General features: G+C 38.1%; 1 protein-coding gene across 1 annotated transcript in view; it reads right to left on the bottom strand.

The window, feature by feature from the left end:
* Positions 1-6,559: 6,559 nt before the first annotated feature.
* The window catches only part of LOC108262820 (metal transporter CNNM1), an 18,732-nt gene continuing 3,457 nt past the window's right edge, over positions 6,560-21,834 (bottom strand). Inside the window, exons 2-10 of the mRNA XM_047154163.2 lie at positions 17,240-17,383; positions 15,306-15,446; positions 15,006-15,175; positions 12,634-12,733; positions 10,326-10,471; positions 9,781-10,000; positions 9,076-9,180; positions 8,114-8,224; positions 6,560-7,806 (exon numbers count right to left, since the gene is read on the bottom strand). Coding sequence (XP_047010119.1) covers positions 7,727-7,806; positions 8,114-8,224; positions 9,076-9,180; positions 9,781-10,000; positions 10,326-10,471; positions 12,634-12,733; positions 15,006-15,175; positions 15,306-15,446; positions 17,240-17,383 — 1,217 coding nt within the window. The 3' untranslated portion in view covers positions 6,560-7,726. The remainder of the gene's footprint in view (positions 7,807-8,113; positions 8,225-9,075; positions 9,181-9,780; positions 10,001-10,325; positions 10,472-12,633; positions 12,734-15,005; positions 15,176-15,305; positions 15,447-17,239; positions 17,384-21,834) is intronic.

Here is a 21,834-nt window from a genome sequence, read left to right as displayed (position 1 = left end):
AAACTGAGTAAATGTACCATTTTAAGAAAAAAATAAGGTAATTTTGAACTTGATGGCTGCAACACGTCTCAAAACAGTTGGGAGGGGGGCAACAAAAGGCTGGAAAAGTAAGTGTTACTAAAAAGAAACAGCTGGAGGTTAATTGGCAACAGTTCAGGAACATGATTAGGTATAAAAAAATAGTATCTTAGAGAGGCAGAGTCTTTCGGAAGTAAAGATGGGCAGACGTTCACGAATCTGCAAAAAAACTGCGTCTACAATTTGTGGAACAATTTCAGAATGTTCTTCAACGTAAAACTGTGAAGACTATAAATATCTCATCATCTACAACACATAATATCAAAAGATTCTGAGAATCTGGAGAAATGTCTGTGTGCAAGGGATAAGGTGAAAATCAACATTGCATGCCCATGATCTTATGGCCCTCAGGCAGCACTGTATTAAAAACAGGCATGATTCTGTAATGGAAATCACTGTATGGGCTCAGAAACACCTCCAGAACTCAATGTCTGTGAACACAGTTCACCGTGCCATCCTCAAATGCTGGTTAAAGCTCTAACATGCAAAGAAGAATACATATGTGAACATGATCCAGAAATATCACTTCTTTTCTGGGCCAAAATTAATTTAAAATGAACTGAGGCAAAGTGGAAAACTTCTGTGGTCAGACAAATCGAAATTTGAAATTCTTTGTGGACACCATGGATGGTGCGTCCTCTAAACTAAAGAGGACTAGAGAGGAGAGGGACCATCCAGCTTTTTATCAGCACTCAGTTCAAAAGTCTGCATCTCTGATGGTACAGTGAGGGAAAAAAGTATTTGATCCCCTGCTGATTTTGTACATTTGCCCACTGACAAAGAAATACTCAGTCTATAATTTTAATGGTAGATTTATTTGAACAGTGAGAGACAGAATAACAACAAGAAAGTCCAGAAAAACGCATGTCAAAAATGTTATAAATTGATTTGCATTTTAATGAGGGAAATAAGTATTTGACCCCTCTCTATCAGAAAGATTTCTGGCTCCCAGGTGTCTTTTATACAGGTAATGAGCTGAGATTATGAGCACACTCTTAAAGGGAGTGCTCCTAATCTCAGCTTGTTACCTGTATAAAAGACACCTGTCCACAGAAGCAATCAATCAATCAGATTCCAAACGCTCCACCATGGCCAAGACCAAAGAGCTCTCCAAGGATGTCAGGGACAAGATTGTAGACCTACACAAGTCTGGAATGGGCTACAAGACCATTGCCAAGCAGCTTGGTGAGAAGGTGACAACAGTTGGTGCGATTATTCGCAAATGGAAGAAACACAAAAGAACTGTCAATCTCCCTCGGCCTGGGTCCATGCAAGATATCACCTCGTGGAGTTGCAATGATCATGAGAACAGTGAGGAATCAGCCTAGAACTACATGGGAGGATCTTGTCAATGATCTCAAGGCAGCTGGGACCATAGTCACCAAGAAAACAATTGGTAACCCACTACGCCGTGAAGGACTGAAATCCTGCAGCGCCTGCAAGGTCCGCTGCTCAAGAAAGCACATATACATGCCCGTCTGAAGTTTGCCAATGAACATCTGAATGTTTCAGAGGACAACTGGGTGAAAGTGTTGTGGTCAGATGAGACCAAAATGGAGCTCTTTGGCATCAACTCAACTCGCCGTGTTTGGAGGAGGAGGAATGCTACCTATGACCCCAAGAACACTATCCCCACCGTCAAACATGGAGGTGGAAACATTATGCTTTGGGGGTGTTTTTCTGCTAAGGGGACAGGACAACTTCACCACATCAAAGGGACGATGGACGGGGCCATGTACCGTCAAATCTTGGGTGAGAACCTCCTCCCTCAGCCAGGGCATTGAAAATGGGTCGTGGATGGGTATTCCAGCATGACAATGACCCAAAACACACGGCCAAGGCAACAAAGGAGTGGCTCAAGAAGAAGCACATTAAGGTCCTGGAGTGGCCTAGCCAGTCTCCAGACCTTATTCCCATAGAAAATCTGTGGAGGGAGCTGAAGGTTCGAGTTGCCAAACGTCAGCCTCAAAACCTTAATGACTTGGAGAAGATCTGCAAAGAGGAGTGGGACAAAATCCCTCCTGAGATGTGTGCAAACCTGGTGGCCAACCACAAGAAATGTCTGACCTCTGTGATTGCCAACAAGGGTTTTGCCACCAAGTACTAAGTCATGTTTTGCAGAGGGGTCAAATACTTATTTCCCTCATTAAAATGCAAATCAATTTATAACATTTTTGACATGTGTTTTTCTGGATTTTCTTGTTATTCTGTCTCTCACTGTTCAAATAAATCTACCATTAAAATTATAGACTGATCATTTCTTTGTCAGTGGGCAAACGTAAAAAATCAGCGGGGGATCAAATACTTTTTTCCCTCACTGTATGGGAGTGCATTAGTGCCTATGGAACGGGCAGCTTGCACATCTGGAACGGTACCATCAATGCTGAAAGGAATATATGGGTTTCAGAACAACATGCGCTTCCATCCAGATTCCATCCCATCTTTACTTCTGAAAGACTCTGCCTCTATAAGATACTCTTTTTATACCCAATGATGTTACTGACCTGTTGCCAATTAACCTCCGGCTGTTTCTTTTTAGTAACACTCACTTTTCCAGCCTTTTGTTGCCCCCGTCCCAACTGTTTTGAGACGTGTTGTGGCCATCAAGTTCAAAATTACTTTTGATTAAAATTTCTTAAAATGGTACTTTTACTCAGTTTAAACATTTGATATGTTTTCTATGTTCTACTGTGAATAACATATGGGTTTATCAGATTTGCAAATTATTGCATTCTGTTTTTATTTACATTTATTTACATTTTACACAGCGTCCCAACTTTTTCCGAATTGGGGTTGTACGAAGTCCTTGTTGTAGAAATACCTGGTGTGTGTTCTCGTCAGAACATCTGGCGATCATAGCAGAATAATCAATAGGTCATGTGACTTTAGCTAATATCATAGGCCATGAAAGAGCATAAAGTTGTAGTGTGTAGTTACACAGAAGATATGATGGGATGGGATAGGCTCCAGGCCCTTGATAACCTGTTTAGGATAAGCAGTATAGAAAATGGATGGATGGATACAGTGGTGCTTGAAGTTTATATCCCTTTAGAATTTTCTATATATCTGCATATGACCTAAAACATCATCATATTTTTGCAAAAAATATTATACTTGATCATTTATTTATTAAGGATAATGGTCCAATATTACATATTACAAACTCTCACAGATATGTAATATTGGATCATTTTCCTCAATATATAAGTGACCAAGTATTATATTTTGTCTCATTTGTTTAATTGGGGTTTCTTTATCTACTTTTAGGACTTGTGTGAAAATTTGATAATGTTTTGTGTCATATTTATTCAGGCACATAGCAAATTCTACAGGTTTCACACATTTTCAAGCAACACTTTACATATACATTTTGCATTGCCAACCCAGGGAAGAAAACAACAAGCAATGCAAGACAAATTTATTTATTTTTTAAAAAAGTGGTCATTTTCATTGTACCTCAATAATATCATCTTATATAGTTCTCATATACTATAATTGTAAATCATTGTAGTCTTATACACTCGTCCTGTACATTTCTTTATAAACACTATTCTTATCAACTTTTTATATTCTTTCAATTGCTTTCGATCTTTACTGAGAGTGAATAGGAGAGATGGCTTCACAGGATTTTTCCCATTGCCTTTAGCAATACGGATGGGCTATAAGGCTTTAATGTATGCATCAGTGAGAGCCTGAGGGAGAGATGCAGTGTATTTTGTGCTCTGCCAGCTGATGCTAGCTTAGTTAGTCAGTGCTACTGCAATTCCCTGAAGCCACTGGATTGTGTGTGTGTGTGTGTGTGTGTGAGAGAGAGAGAGAGAGAGACAGAGAGAGAGAGAGAGAGAGAGAGAGAGAGAGAGAGAGAGAGTGTGTGGGCGTGTACGTTTGGAGGGGGGTTGGGCCCAGACGTCAGTAGGTGTCACATGTTCCTATGCCTGCAATGCAGCAATGAGTCCAGGAGCGCTTTCTCTAACTCTCCTGTCTCATCTGCTCTCAGTAAAGCAGAGTCAGCTTACTGTATTGCACAACAGAAAGCAGAAAGTCAGTCCACGTGACCTGAGAGCAGCAGCACCGCTGACAGGCGCCTTTTAAAAAAAAACAAAAAAAACAACACACACACACACACACAAGATTCCAATAGGTCAGTAGAAAAAGGGGATTATTCATCATACAGCTTTGTTATTGCTTATCATTACTATAAATAGCTATTTGAGGGATATCAAGGACGTGTTGATGTTGCCAGCCTGAGTCATTGTTTCTCTGTGCTGTAAACTGATGGATTCGAGTTAAATGCCATCATCAATTCTTAGCAGCTCAGAGGCACTGCGGATCTCCTGGGTGTGTGTGCCTCATGCAGACAGACCTTTCAGTTCTCATTAGCTACGGTGTAGTATACTGATGCCTGCTCCATGCATGCAGGACAGGAGATGTTTAGTTGGTGAAGGGTAGTAAAAAAAAAATCCACCATAGCAGTGCTTTACATGCAAAACATTTCCTTTTTAACTCATTATTTATAAGTGCCATGCTTCTCACCCCTTTAATATATCAGTTAATACTGTTGGCAGGGATGAGCTTTAACTGATATAGCATAGCATGAATACAACATGCTGGTGAATTGATGGCAGTGATACAGGAATGGCACCTTTGATGTTAATTTTACTGTATTTGGTTTTCTTTTTTTAGAGACATAAAAGTGACTGAGCAGCAGCATGGACAGCATTCCTAGTGTTATAAGCTAAGGCTAGACAGGAGTAAGATATTCACTAACGTTAATTGTTATTCCAAGCTCAGCTTTAAACGTGCCAGGATCTCATATATTATGAAATTGGCATACAACCCCAATTCTGAAAAAGTTGGGATAGTATGGAAAATGCTAATCAAAACAAAGAGGAGTGATTTTTAAATGTACTTTGAATGGTACATTACAAAAAACATAAAGACAATGTAATTGATGTTTTACCTAATCAACTGCATAGTTTTTAAAGGTAAATGTTTATCTTGAAATTGATGCATGCAACATGTTCCAGAAAATTTGGGACAGGAGCAATTTAGGATTAATAGCAATGTGACAAGTTGAAATAAGAAGGTGATGAGAAACAGGTGAGGCAATTATCTAATCATAGTATATAAGGAGCCTCCAAAAAATGCCTAGTCCTTCAACAGCAAGGATGGGTCGAGGCTCGCCAATCTGCCAACAGATGCGTCAGAAAATAATCCAACACTTTCAGAACAACATTCCCCAAAGACAAATCAGTAGGATTTTGGGCATTTCACCATCTACAGTGCGCAGTATAATTAAAAGATTCAAGGAATCCAGTCAAATCCTGGTGCGCGAAGGGCAAGGCCAAAAACCACTTCTGATCTCCAATCCCTCAGACGTCACTGTCTTAAAAATGAGTCTGTAATGAATATTCTGACATGGGCTTGGGAATTCTTTGGTAAACCTCTGTCATCAACACCATTCGCCGCTGCATCCACAAATGCAAGTTTATGCTTTACTATGCAAAACAGAAGCCATACATCAACACTGTCCAGAAGCACCTCTGGGCTCGGTCTCATCTGAGATGGACAGTAGCACAGTGGAATTGTGTTTTGTGGTCAGACGAGTCAACAGTTCAAATAGTTTTTGGACAAAACATCCGTCGTGTTTTCTGCACCAAAGAGGTAAAGGACCATCCAAGCTGTTATCAGTGTCAAGTCCAAAAGCCAGTGTCTGTTATGGTATGGGGGTGCGTCAGTGCCCATGGCATGTGTGAGGGCACCATTAATGCAGAAAGATATGTACACATTTTGGAGCAAGATATGCTGCCATCCAGAGCAGCACAACACCAAACCACAATCTACGCGGATTACAAGCGCATGGTTGCGTAAGTAAAGCGTGTAGGTGATAGCATGGCCTGCCTGCGGTTCTGACCTGTCTCTGATTGAGAATGTGTGGCATATAAAGAAGCGCAAAATAAGTCAACAAAACCCCCATACAGTTGCGCAGCTAAACAAATGCTGGATGAATGGGGGAGAAGTCAGCTTACTAAATTTAACCAACTGGTGTCTTCAGTGCCCAAATGCTTAATACGTGTTATTAAAGAAACCGTGATGTTACACAGTGGTAAAAAGTTGACTGTCCCAACTTTTTTGGAGTGTATTGCAGTCATCAGATTTGAAATGAGTGTATATTTTCAAAAATAAATTAAATTCACAAAGTAAAACATTAAATAATGTGTTAATAAATTGTTTTCAATGTTGTACAGGGTGAACTGAATTTTCAAATGACCCTTTTTGTTTGTTTTCTTTTGCATTTTCCATATGTCTTGACTGTCCTAACTTATTCGGAATTGGGGTTTTATATATATATATATATATATATATATATATATATATATATATATATATGTGTGTGTGTGTGTGTATATATATATATATATATATATATATATATATATATATATATATATATATATATATATATATATATAATATGCATTCAAGTTTGTTCAAGATATGGCTTCTTTTTTTTTTTTTTTTAACTGCCTAGTGCTGTATATCCTTTTTTTTCCTTCAAATAAACATATGTGGCTTCTGTTAAACTGTAGCAATAGTTAAGAAGAGCATGCCATTATATAATTACTTTCTTAATGTAAAACCTGTTGACTGGCTGTGCTTAGACTTTTAAGCATCCTGCATGTATGAATAATGCTGAGATCAGCTGAATGTGATCTGATATCTTCCAATAAACCTCTTCAGAAATGTAGAGCAACCACTTGCATTATCACCTAGTGCCTGTGGCAAAACATCAATTGGTCTAAAAAGTACTCTCATGGAAATGAAAGAAAACAGATACAGTGCATTTTTACAGCACTATAAAATTTCCCATTTGGCTAAGAGCATTAAAAAAAAAGACAAGAAAAAAAAAGCACTTACCTAATATAGGCAGTTTCATTCACTTCCCCTATATCAACACCTTAGGTAAACTATTCAACTGAATACAATGATCAGCCTTCACTTAAAGTGCTCTGTTATCACTAAATTATCTTATATAGTTCCAGACACAGCCTTGCTAATACCTCTCCACGAAGAAAGAAACACTAATTAATTCTTTTAAAGCAATACTGAAGAAGTATCATGTTAATATGATGATAACATGATATCATGTTAATGAGATGAATAATGCTGCAGGCTTGTGCTTGTAAGCTTTACCTGCACTAGAGGTTCATGTGAAATCACCACAGTGACTGGAGATGACATCATCAGCAAAAAGCCTTCAAATAGTAGACAGTACTGAAAAAAGAAATTGTGGTACCTTAAAAACGTAAGAACAAGATGTTTGTGTCTTGGATATTTGCTGTTCCCACTCCACATCACAAACCTGGGCTGGATAGGCTGGGTAATGTTACAGGTGCCTGAAAGAACACCATGTCCTGACATTTTCATGACCTTATGTAACAAAATCCTTCAGCTCAAGAGCATTAAAAGTCTAGATAAAAATAATGACAGCAAGGTCTTATCATTCATCTTCTGTAGAGGCCATCTCTGTCCACATTGAGCTCCTTTCCTGTTTAGAAATCTGTCAGGACGGATCTATGACGTTTCACATTGGTGGGAGATGTAGAAATGTGAGAGAGGCAAGGGCTGAACTGTTAGTTCTGATGTGCTAGGTCTTCACGTGGGACAGTTCACAAATGTCCTCTACTGGCTTCTCTCCATCACGTGATCTTTTCCGTTTCTTGTTACCTGGATACAAAAAACAAGAAAGAAATGGATCAAATTACAGTTACATGGGAATTAAGTAAGTATAATGCAATAATTAAATACTTGACTTCACATGATTATTTATAGAGGATCTCTAATTACCTCACTATGCTTGCTAAAAATGCATGTGTAATGTGAGAATGACGTCTGAGCATGAGTATGTCATATTTGATAAAGCAAAGCGTGGGGTACAGCAGAAAGACAGAGTATGTGTGGTTGCTAAGATACTGCTGCCATCAACAGTGGCCATGCTTGTGTGTGTGCGTGTGTGTGTTGGGAGTATAATCACTTAGTTTGCGCAGCAGCTTCTTGCCCAAGTTGTCATCTGATCCATTCAAAGAGTGAGAGCTGATCAGCTGAGATGAAGACAGACCTGTTTCTTTTGGTACAGCTACAGTATCTGGGCAGAGAAATAGACACAAAAGATAAAAACAATGGGAGAGATTCTATTCTATTCTCCCTGCATCTCCAGTTACACACTTTGATTTCGTAATACCCGATTTAGTCACACCTGCTAACCTCCAGCCACAACATGCACTGCTGAGATGATTTGTGGTGTCTGGTGTCGGCATTCCTGCATGGGTCATATAAACAGAGCCTGGAAGCCATGCATCTCCCTCCCCAGCAGCATGTCAAACAGTCTTTTCAGTGTTTGACAGTTTCAGTGCATTTACTTATGTCATGGCAGATAGCCAAGACCATTTCTCAAGTGCATCTGGTGACTGCCATCACTGGAAGGATAGAACTTGCTTTAATGGTGAGCCCAGTTATTTAATTTTTTAAATTATTATTATTATTATTTTTTAACTCTGAATACTTTCTTTGTAATATTTTGTAAAGTTTTCATTCACTATGGCTATCAATAAAATATCTGCTCAGAGGGAAATCATCAGCCCCTGTGGCACACCACTTTGTAAATAAGAGTAAAAATAAATACCACTGATCAGCAATATTCACCTAATCAGGACAAGCACAATCTTTACTTGTCTATTATTCCTCTTGCTTGTAAATTTAGAAAGTTGCTCCTCCAGTACAAACCTTCAGGTGTTTGAGGTTAGGCATAAGATTGGAGGATGTGACTTTGCAGGAAACAATAAATAGGAGATGTATTTGTTAACAGCTTAAATTTCAATTTCAATACAGTAACGTTGCTTTTAGATTGATTTGGAGGGTCTTCTCTCATTTCCTGTAGATGCACAGATAGTCACATGTCATGTTTATGTAGAATAAGGTGGTGATAGTTTCACCCACCAGTTCCTCCCGGTTCCTCTAGACATTCCGTCCGCATGTACGGGATCTCATCCATGCGTAAGAACACAGAGTCACTGGGGCTTTTCTGTCCATCTGATTTACTCCCTACAGGAAGAGGCAGAGAGCGGCTTAGCACGTTCCCTAAATTAAGCACGAAAGCTGACAGTATGACTACTAAGTGTACATAACTGATGACAGTTGTAATGGATATGATAATAGAAATTAATTGAGTAGTATAAACATTTTAGGCACAATAAGTGTTAATTTGTTACACTACTTACTCTCCTGAGTCATCTCTGATCTCAGAACCTCTGATTTTTGCCCTAAACTAGGATACATTTTACAATTTGGAATCTGAAGAAGAATTCAGGAAGTAACTTCAGTAATAAATGTAACTGCAGTTCAGAATAATGTAATAAATGTTATATATTAACATTTTAACACCAGCACTGTCACTACTGTCCCTACAACCTGAAGTATGTAACATTTGTCTCACCTCTATCCTGAAATAAATGAATTCTATAGAAACTAAAAAATACATGCAGACCAATGAAAAGCGGGTAAAGTACCATAGATACTTTAGTAATCAGAAATTAACACTTAACATAAGTATTATTCATGTTCATATTGTTTTCTTATGAATAATTCTCAGTTATATATTTTTCGCCAAATAAGGAAAGTTTCAGTGAAGACAGCTGCACTCACGGACAATGCGATTTTTCTCGTTGAGCATGGAAGTGCTGTGAGGATGTCTGAAGTGGTGTGTGTGGTGGTGTGAGCGGGGAAGGGGCAGCGCAATGCTGTTGGAGCGCGTCTCTGGAATGGTGGTCCTCTCTCCTCCAGCCTGGGTGTCTGCCTCAGGGGTCTGAGGAGAGCTGTCCATCCGCGTGGCTGTCAGGGCATTCTGGTAGTGGTTACGAGTGACCTAAATAAGATTAATAGAGACCTAAATTTAAAGAAGCAGCTAAAAGCACATCACTCTCTTTAAATTTTCACATAAACATGCAGCGTAGCAAAAGTAAGCAAGTGTCATGAGATATTGAAACAATGTGAGATCAAAAAGAGCAAGATCAAGATCAAGATTATGTGCATGACAATGAAGAAGTATCTACACAAGATTAACATTCAGAAATTTGAACCTAACTTATTAATATCAGCAAGTAATGATGTTCCTAATTATTCAAGCATACTGCTTCTGTACCTGTCAAATTAAATTCCCAATGTGTCTGTGTGTGAATTTGGGTGATAACCTTGATGATCTGCAGGTCGGTGAGCTGGCGAACAGAGTAGTCTGGTAGGTAAGCCCCTCCACCTATGCTCAACTGGCTCAGACTCCCCACATGGATGGTGGTGTCTGAGTGATTTAGTCCACTGCTCCGTGATGGTGACCTGTGAACTGAATCAGACACAACTAGTCACTTTTCTGCCTGTGTTGCCATTCATTATGACAAATACTTTTACAATTACAGCATATTTAATAACCTTGCTCCTCCCACTCATTAATGTCAATATGTTTTATACAAACAAGTCACAAATGATAAGTATTAACTACAAATAAAAATATTAAGTACAGAAATTATAATGAAAGCCTTGACTGGTTGTAAGAGCTGGAAAATTCATCACATCTAAAATCTTTTAGAATCTCTAAATTGTAAATCTGCATCTGATCAAATACTAGGACTGACAGATGGCAATTTGGATTAACATGTTTCATGATACTGGTTATCAACTTTCTCAGTCAACCCAGATTTTAACCCAGAATCAATGTTTACTCAGCATGCGTGTGCATATAAAAGCCAGACGTTTGCAGCAAACAGCTGATAGCGTTCAACATGCAGCACTGTTGCTCGGTAACACTGCTGATTATGTAAAAGTGTAAGTTTACTTTTATAGGCTCACAATGAAAATAAACGGATTGAAAGCCCCAACATATTTCATGTAATTTCATTTAATATCAAATTTAAATAATTTTATTGACATATTAATAATATTAATAATTAATAATAATTCATTAATTCTGAATTATACCAGCAAATTGTCTTGCATGGTAGGTAGCACTACTTGCATTGTTCTCCGCTTGATATATCACTTTGCTTGTATTTCCTCATTTGTAAGTCTCTTTGGATAAAAGTGTCTTCTAAATGAATAAATGTAATGTAAATGCTAAAGGAAAAAATCTGAACATCTGTCTGTGAGTTCAATCTCAAGAGAAAGTGGGTCATTCAGCAAGACAGCGACCCTAAGCACATAAGCCATTCTACCAAAGAATGGTTAAAAAAGAATAAAGTTAATGTTTTGGAAAAGTTCAAAGTTCTGACCTTAATCCAATAGAAATGTTGTGGAAGGACCTGAGGCAAACAGTTCATGTGAGGAAAGACACCAACATCCCAGAGTTTAAGTTGTTCTGTACTGAGGAATGGGCTAAAATTCCTCCAAGCCGATGTGCAGGACTGATCAACAGTTACAAAACGTTGCAATTATTGCTGCACAAGGGCTCATACCAGATACTGAAAGCAAAGATTCATATACTTTTGCCACACACAGATATGTAATATTGGATCATTTTCTTCGATAAATAAATGACCAAGTATAATATTTTTGTCTCATTTGTTTAACTGGGTTCTCTTTATCTACGTTTAGGACTTTTAATGTGAAGATCTGATGACGTTTTAGGTCATGTATATGCAGATAGATAGAAAATTCTAAAGGTTCACAAACTTTCAATCACCACTGTGTGCGTGCGTGTGTGCGGTGGCTTAGTGGTTAGCATGTTTGCATGTTCTCCTTGTGCTGCGGGGCTTTCATCTGGGTACTCCGGTTTCCTCCCCCAGTCCAAAGACATGTATGGTAGGCGGATTGGCATTTCCAAAGTGTCCGAAGTGTATGAATGGGTGTATGAATCACTGCGCCCGGGGGGCCATCTTCAGTCGTCTTGACTCAGTCTTGCCACTGGATCATGGTGGTCACCGGGAAGTGAGAGTGAGGCCGATGCTGTGCAAGTCTTCCTCACTTTAATCCAATTCATGCACAAGTCAAGTTCCAGTTTGTGTTCTCCATAATGGAGGCAGAAATGGAAACTTTGGTCTTCGTCGAAATCGATGGACAAACTCCTGTGTGTGTGTAAAGGTTGAAAAAAGTTGAAAAACTTGAACCAGCTTGTGCTTATTGCATTCATCCTGAAGGAGGTTATTCAGTAACTTTGGAGGATCTGCTTTTTCCAGCTTTCTATTTCTGGGGACTTTAAAGTTATGCAACTGTGTGCCATTTTTCTCTGAGCTGACCTCTTACTTTAATTACTCCAGTGTTCTCCCATAAGGTTTACACAGCAGCTCTAGTTGCATTTGTCTTAATTATGTCCTATGAATTACAAGTCACTTCTACTTCAGTTTGCAGACAAGATGTCCAATAATATTATTATTATTATCATTATTTTTATTATTATTATTTTTACTTTAAGGGAGGTAATAAGTTGGACTTAAATTTTAAGAACTTGTTTATTGTTTATTAATTCTTCAGTTCTGGATAAAACATGATCATGTTCTAATAAACAAAGCATACCTGTGGGTAGTACAGCCATGATGGCAGGCATGCCATAGTAAGTGAAAGGACCATTTTCAAACTTCAGCTCTTCTTTTCCAATCTCTACCTCCACTCGACCCTGCAGGGCAAAAGAACACCAAGCCTCTTTCAATCAGGTCTCACTAGAGGACATTAGGCAGAAAAAAAAACTTCTTATAAACTTCCTTTTTTTTTTTTTTTAGATTGATAGTACTCTTAGTCTGTGACCAAGTGAACCAGTATGCGGATGTATTTATTGATAGAGATATTAAAACACTTCTGTAATATGTACTGGATAAGGGAGTCTGCCAAATGCCATAAATGTACATGTTGGAATAGAGATGAATAAGATAATCCTTTCTCCTAATCCAGCACAAACATCAACACCAACTTACATATACAGTATACAGTATATAAACCTTCTTTCCTTCATTTATAAATGTCCACTGTTCATTCTCTGATTAAACAATTCTGGGTTTCCATGTACACTGTTCTCTACCATATGTGAGGTGGCCTAAGAAAACCAATCAGATGTTGCTGTGGCTGATTTACCTACAGCACTCAACCTGTGGTTTTGTGCCTCCAGTCAAATCACTGCTGTGCTGATATTCATGATATAACCCCACTCTTGCTCATGCAGTATTGATTAAATAATGAATTTTAATAATCTACAAAGCTTAATTGCCCTTTAAAAAAATCAAATGAGGTATGTTAATATTAAACATGGAATGACTGTTGGTTGGATGAGAGTAGTGAGTGGGCTATGAGTATTCTGTGAGTCTGTGAGTCTATGGGTCTGTGTGGGCTATGAATAAATGCTTGTATAAAGATAGCTTTTATGGTCATATATATTATTTATATTTTGCATAATAAATTAAATGCAAATGAAATCAATAAATAGCAGTTGCATTTAGACAGTCTGTGGTGTTGCCTCTCAGGGGAATTGGAATGGATTCTTTAAATCCAGTTTTCTCCCTTTTCACTTTTGGGTGAATCCAGACTTATAGACTTTAAATCATAGAATCTTTACCTGTGATTGAGATAAGAGCATAAGAGAAATTTGTTTTCAGAATTTCATATAAAATGAGATTATACACAAGGTGTCTGCTGCTCCTTAAAAAGTATGAACTTCATCTCTGAGTGTTTATGTTAGCCTAATCTCAAACATTTTTGTGGGCAGAGGTTTACAGCATTTCACCTGATTGGTAATGAGAAGTGAATTGCCAACTAAATGGAGGTCTTCTTGTGTTTTTCCGCAAAAATAAAAGCCACCATGTCTAACGCATAAAAGTGCATTAAGTCAGAAATATATTACTATTGTTATATTACTATTTATACCCCCAAATAAAACTTTATTATCATTATTATTACTAAGTTTTATATATATATATATATATATATATATATATATATATATATATATATATATATATATATTCTTCTTTAAAAAAAAATTATGTACATTTATAACACTACTTGTTACAAACACTGCTGCAAGGGGGGTTCTAATACAGGTGCTGAGGGAGTGATGGTAAATTTAACATATTTTTCTCTTCTGACTGCCATAATCCATCTCTCTCTGTATCGTTTCCTCTCTTGGAAAGTCATGGAAAGGAAATACTGGATTTACTCGAAATTATGGACAGAATGGTAATGCAAAAAGGATATTTGCTATGGTCTTTCATATACCTCTATAGACGTTTACCCTTCTATAGTTTACTTAAACCCAGAAATGGATGTATATGCATGAACACAATCCATTATAGCTGATGTATCATGTAGCAGGATTGAAGTGACATGCAGGTCTTAAAATCTTTTAAGAATTATTAAATTTGAAGTGTTGATACCTGCAGATACCCTGTATACAACAGATAGTTTCACAAATTTGATTGGACAAGCAGTGTTCCAAGAGTGCTGATATTTAGTGTAACAGGACTGGTTTATTTCACTGTGTCTCACTCTGCCTGCCAGTGACCGCTACATAAAATTCCAATTCTTGCAATAATTCGTTACATTGAAGCTGTTACTACACTTACTAAAGGCTGTAAGACATTGTATGGCCACATGCAAAACTATATCTAGCTCTATCTTCTTTGGGAACTATTTTCATTGATGAAGCAAAAATAAACAAAACGTTTAGTCGTATTGTGTCCCAAATGTCACTTACTCAATTTTAATTTCTTGTTTATGGAACTGTTGTTTAAAGGCAATATCAGACTCATAATTGTGTTGTTGTACTGAATATTAACACGATTTTGATAACCTGTGGCCTAATCACAGCCATGCACAACAGCACTCTTGCTTGTGCAATATTGTTTAAATGTCAAAATTTCGTCAGGTTAAGGGTTTTCCCTTCACCTGGTTATATTTACCTGCAAAATCAGCACAAAGTAATCAACAGGTTTGTTGCGCTGGTAGAGGTAGTGCTTTGGAGATTTTTTTTTCTTCTCATCAAACTTCAGCTCCTGTATAACACTTGGATGCTTAATGAGGCGCAGCAGGATTTTCTCTGAGATGTAAGTTGACTTGAAAGGCTCCACTTCTGACAGGAGATGAGGGAAAAAAGGAAAACAAAAATTGGTCCACTGTGTGCACATACCAACTTTCAGTATATAAATGCATAAGATGTTCTTAAGCGCTTCTCATGTAATGTTGTGTCTTGAGAAAGTTACCTGTAGCCAGGAAGCGATGTGTAGCCAGCAGCAGCTGAGGGGAGACCTTCAACTTCATCTCACTCTCAGAAAGTTTGAAAATGGAGAAATCTTGCTGTTTCCTCTCGTGGTGAGATACTCGTCGTTTAGTGCGGTTGTCAGCTAAAAGACACAGAAATGCACTGAGGAAAACTTATCACTTATCAAAAAAAAAAAAGACAATTATTGAATTTCACTAAATAGAAAATATATAGAGCCTAAAAAGGCTTATATAGAGCCTAAAAAGGTTCATGATTCAGCCATTTTTTTTTTTGTTGTTACGTCGTGGTTTGACTTCACTGGTGGAAGCATTGGCCACTCAGCAGTATGATACTGAACGTTGCCCAGTGTGCTCCAGGCAGTGTAATTGGAGCAGAGAGTGTTAAGGGCCTTGCTCAAGGGCCCAATGGCAGCTTGGCAGCACTGGGGCTTGAACCCCTGACCTTCTGGTCAGAAACCCAGAGCCTTAACCAATAAGCCATCAATGCCCCCATTCAGCCAGTGAAAATAAATCAGATGATTCTATGTACATCTGATTAACCATATTCTATTCTGTTCCATAGTTGAACTCAGTGTATTCATGGAAAGGCACAGTTTAAGAACAGTTTAAGCACTACATATGGTACAAATCTCATTTATGCAGAAGATAAATTAGCTGACTGTTTGTTTACGAGAATTTAAACAATTGAAACAATGAACTAACGTCTACTTGGAGTTGGACATATATGATGTATTTAGCAAACATTCATCGTACACACAGACAAGCATAGCACAGAGGATGCCCATGCTTCCCATTCCTAGTTTCCATTTTTATTGAACCATTAGCTGTAGCTATATGCCAAAATATAAACATCAAAAATATCTAACGCACAGCGTAAAATCAGCCACAGATATTTTAGTCTTGCTACAATCCTTCATCCTCAATATATAACACTATCCAGACCATCAGAAAACAACTCTCCCACCTTTCAACTTATCAGACACTGCAATCCAGACTCTACCCAGCTCCATAAGCACTGACCACATTACATATTTGGGCATTAAAAATATCTTCCCAGCTGTCAGAGCTAAGCTTTAATCCATTGCTCAAAAAAATTTATAACAACCTCCAGTGTTGCACAAACCTTCCACTTTCTCTCAGAGGCAGAATACCTTTTATAGAAATGATGATAATACCAAAAATAGTATATGTTTTGCATCAGAGGCCCCTTAACCTTTACTACTATAACAAGAACAACCACTCACAGCAAGACTGCACTTGTAGCCACAGCCATAGTACACATCTGTAGACGTTCACGCACATACACACTTGGTTGTTTTACTATCCTTTTAAGGATAGTAATTATTAACATAATTATTAATGCAGCTAATTAATGCCATGCCTATACCCAAATCTAAACTTAACCTTAACCTCAATAACCAAAAGGAAACCTTTTGGTAATTCTTTTTTAAAATAAAAGCTGCAGTTTTCTTAAAAAATTATTATTTTTTAAATCAGCTTTTCTTATACAGACCAGCCAAATGTTCCCGCAAGGTCAAAACCATCAGATATTCCGACATTTATGGGGATATTTGACCCCTACCAAGATATAAAAAACATACTGCCACATACTATATTTGTGTTTCTTTTTGTCTTTGGTTTCTATTGTCTTACATCTTTTGCATGTTCTCTCTGCTGTTTTTCATGCTTTTATTAGTTTACATCTTCTGTCTTCATGGGACTTCTTTACATTGTGAAGTATGTAATGACACTATCTCAACAGTCCTCCGAAGAGGGGGTGGTGGTGGTAATCCGAAAAAAAAAAAATAGAGAGAGAGAGAGAGAGAGAGAGAAAGAGAGAGAGAGAGAGAGAGAGAGAGAGAGAGAGAGAGAGAGAGAATTGCATCTGGAAATTTTGAAAAAGCACAATGCTTACTGTACAAGTCAGTCTCATCCACAATTTCTGACTTGATAATCTCTTCAATAACATCTTCCAAGGTGATAATTCCCATAACCTCATAGAAAGGGTCCCCTTCTCCCTCATTGTTGACTCGCTGCACTATGGCCAAGTGGCTTTTCCCTGTAAAAGAAGATGTTTGAGAAAATAAAATGTTTCATTTTACAACAACATATCATAATGGGAAAAAAGCTTCCAAAAGTACTCAAAAAAGATTTTTTATATAAGTATATAAAGTAGGATAATGTATTTTTGTTCAGTTGTATTTGAATTTGCATTTAATAGAGCAATGCAAACTGCAGACCTTTATAAAACTATTCAGGCTATTTCATATTGCTGCAGAAGACTGAGCATGAGACATCTCATTATTCAGATGATTTAGATTCAGATGATGGAATTAAGCAGCCCCAGTTCTGTCTTTTGAAGATACAGACTTGTCCTTACGTAAACAGTGGTGAAGAATTATGCAATTCAGTTTGGGGAGCCTGGCTCTACTGACAGATCTAACCAGACCATGAACAACAACAATGAACAAAAACCATCCAGCAAAAAAAAAAATCAGCTTTTTTAATGCACACCCAGCTGTCAGAACTAATTACTAGCTTCCCTGAAAACTCATGAGTGCCAACGCATCTCTCAGCACAGTACTGTAATCTCAGCACAGTCATTTGAGGGTACATAGAATTACTTTACTCAATTGTGGGAGTCTGGAAAGCATCAGATGGCCAGATTTGGAATATCAATTTACAAAGACCGGATTATGTAATATGATATAATGCACTCACTTTCACCTCAGAGCAGAAGATGGCACCTCAGTCTGGCCAAATGATTGACTTTAAATTGAACAGATTTATAATTGAATTATATTTGTAATTGAAGGTCAGACTGACTGAGGTGGAGAGTTTCTCTGGATTCAGGTAATGGGACACATTAGGCATTGCTCAGCCTTCAGCCTCGTGCTAGTCAAGGACGATGCATTACATAACTCCACTATTATATAATATGTGCATACACAGCAACACACATGCAAAAACACCCCAAGGGAAGTCCACGTGAAAGTCCCTACGATTACCTTTGCTGTTCCGCCAGCCAATGAGCTCAATAAGGCTGACAGCACCAGAATAGTGTGTTTATGGTGTTATATTATTTATTTTATCATAGTAAAAATGACAGAATGTGTAATAATATAAATATGAAGGACTGACTATTAAAAATACCATTCAGATTATGTAAGATAACTTAGGCCACAGATGAAAAGCAAATAATATGCCACATTTTGCCAAGAATTATGTATGGTTTTGTCTTTTTTGTAGTCATATGGCATTTGCATATTATCCTTTTTTGAACATATGCAAACTTCATTTCATTCCACTAGATTAATCAGCGTAGTTTATGACAATAAAGATCACTGGCCCAGGAAGTAATGCTTGAACCCTTTTTGTAACATTTGAGACATCTGGAATTTCTTTTGAAAAAGTCTGTTTACAATTAAGAATAATACAACTGAATTCTTAGCTTGTGGAAGAAACCATATAATTAGAATTATTTACTGTCTTTTTATGGGCTAAATGCTGCCAGATTCCAGGACTTATATAAAACTGACTATAAACTCTTTGTGACCTGTAACTTGCGCAAATGTCCTTTATTAATGACCTGCTTCAGTGTTGCTGATCACTGAATAATCTTTAAAGCAAATCTCCTCAAATCTCTTGCACAAATTGCATGACCTCCATTGGCGTGATATGTTTACAATTGTCTTTTGCCTTAGTTTACATCTGCATCTGAAATTTGCTATTGAAGAAAAGATTAGAGATGCTAAGAAGACGTCGGTACAATTTCTGAAAGTCAACCCTTTACTAACATGTTTTGCTATCCCCAGTGACTTCCAAATCAGCCAACCACTGTACTGTACATGGTCAGAATTATGATCTGTCAATATAAATATTTCCTTAGAGGTCTCTGTGGCATCACAGGCTCAGTAAATAGGAGAAGAAAAAAAATAATGTGGACCACCAACCAGTCAGAACAAGGAAGAGTATCTACTTGCTTATCAGTTCAGAAAGCTCCCTTGGTTGTAGTAGCATTCAGGTGTTCTAGTACAGGAAATGAAGTGAGAAACTGCCACTAACTTCTTACACACAAAGGTTTCTATGTTGGTGGATTGACAGAGATATTGATTGTAGCTGCTCTGAGTATATCTTGAAATGGTTTATATCAATCGAATCACAAGAATCTTAGCTTTCCAAAGATATATCACACGAGTACCAAAAGCAACTGTGAACATAGCATAGTTTTGCACTTAACAACGAGATGGCCCGCCAGCAGGGCATCGGAATTTACATCGTATCTGAAAGGTGAGAGAGTTATGAAGTAAAAACTTACCATTATAAAAGGTTGCAAAGTTGCTTCCGCTTGATCATCTGCATTTTCTGAATCTGACTCGGGGTAAAACTGATACCGTAAAACAGACGACATGTTGCTTAGGAGCTTAGAATTGCTTTAGAAGTCTTGGAGGCTGAAGCTAAGCCAAGAGGCATTACATTTCCGACATACGCTTGAGGTTTTTGGCCAATTAGGTCAAATGGGTCAATGGGTCAGCTGGCCAATCAGGGCACTCTGGGCTTTTTGGAAGGAGGGGCTTTGGAGAAATCGGAGCGTTTCAGGCAGCCTGAGAATAGAGGTACTGCAATAATGTAGAAGATGTGACAAATAATGTGTTTTTTGGACATTAAAACATGTTAGTCTATTCTACTACAACCAATAAACAAAATAATGAACGTTTAAAAATGTTTAAAAATAATTATATGACCCTTTAAACCCATATCTGTGCTTTTAAAATGGCTCATTTAAAACAAATAATACAGTTGATTTGGATATTTTATCTCAGTTTTTAAAATGAAAAAATATTAGAGAGGGAAAATCCTTAGAATACACAAGAATTGGTAGAATTAAGAGCCTGTAAACTCTGCTTCTGTTTGACCTCTTCACTTGGATACATGGATCACATGCTGAGACCTTCCAGTCATGATGTATGACACAAAATTTGCAATAATGCTGCTGTCATACAACCATCTTTCCCCATATTTCTACCAAAATCGTAGATATGTTGGACCACATGTACCCCATATGTACCATATGTTATCTATGTTAACAGTTTGCGACTACGATTAAAGCTACATTTATCTTGTCCCCCAAAACTGTAGTGTCTACAAAAAAAATTATTCTGAAGGTGTTTAAGATGTTCCTTCAGTTAGTTTTACAATATAAATGTTGTACATATTCGTGTGCAAGTCTGTGTTTTAACACTGATGTTCAACAAATACTGTAAAATTGCAGATAAAATTATATTTCATCTTATCATTTATCAGTCCTTGTCTCAGTGAGAGGAGCAGAGGCTCTAGCTTGCTTGTGAAGTAAAACTTTCCTAACCAAAATGGATCTGCTTGGACGGGGTGTCTGATCAGAGAGACCACACTCTCCTCACTCACTGGCTACATGGTCATGAGGTGCCATGGGGACACAGAGGGTTAAAGGCGTCCACTTGGTTACAGGTGGACCTTTTTTGCTGATGCCAAGCCAACTCACAACTCATTGTAGCCCTGCCATCTATTTTATGCCTCTACTCCTGATTGTTCCCATGTTGCATGGATTTCAGCAACTAGGCCACAGAGTCTAGCTTGTGGCTCTGAGATGGCTGGCAAGGCCTTGTTCCATGAAAAGTGGTCCAAAACACCCTGTTATATTCATCCCTGAGCAAATCTGCTACCTCAAATGAACGGAAAATTTTGGATGCCCCAGCCAGGTCACCTGTACCTGTGGGTTTGGTCTTTCAGGATGAAACACAGACTGAGGACTGTGACCTGGCAGTTCTGGAAACTTTCCTGACCACAAAAAGTACCTAGGCCTTGTATGCCCTTAGCTGGAAGCTGTTTCATGAATGCTGTGCAACTAATCAACTACATCTGCTGCACTGCTTGGTCTGATCCAAGACCTTCTGAATACTTCTCCTTGGGTGTTACTGTGTATCTTCTCTAGGTTCTACAAGGCTAACATTGCTGCTCCCAGTGGAATGACATCAAATAATTGCCATGGTTCCTTCTCATTTGGGAACCAGTGCCTACTATGAGAAGGTTCCAGGAAAAGATGGCTGTGGTATTTATTGCAAATACTATGTTATAGTTTAGTTTGTGTCTTTGTTAGAAGCTCTTGGTATGCCTGTGCACAGGTAGTGGTGGCTTGGCAGTTAAGGCTCTGGGTTACTGATCGGAAGGTGGGGGGGTTCAAGCCCCAACACTGCCAAGCTGCCACTGTTGGGCCCTTAAGCAAGGCCCTTAACCCTCTCTGCTGCAGGGGCACTGTATCATGGCTGACCATGAACTCTGACCCCAGCTTCCTGACATGCTGAGGTATGCAAAGAAAAGAATTTAACTGTGCATATCTATATTTGATCAATAAAGACTCATTATCACGTGCGCCAGTCCTGACTGTTATCTGTGGTTCACAGAACCAAAGTTACATACATAACTAGCATTTTGCACCACCAAACACATCCGCTCTTCAACACTTGGTCACTT

The sequence above is a fragment of the Ictalurus punctatus genome, chromosome 3 (genome assembly GCF_001660625.3).
Source record: "Ictalurus punctatus breed USDA103 chromosome 3, Coco_2.0, whole genome shotgun sequence".
NCBI lineage: Eukaryota > Metazoa > Chordata > Actinopteri > Siluriformes > Ictaluridae > Ictalurus > Ictalurus punctatus.
Note: the sequence above shows the minus strand (reverse complement) of the source record. Positions and strands in the feature narration are given on the sequence as shown.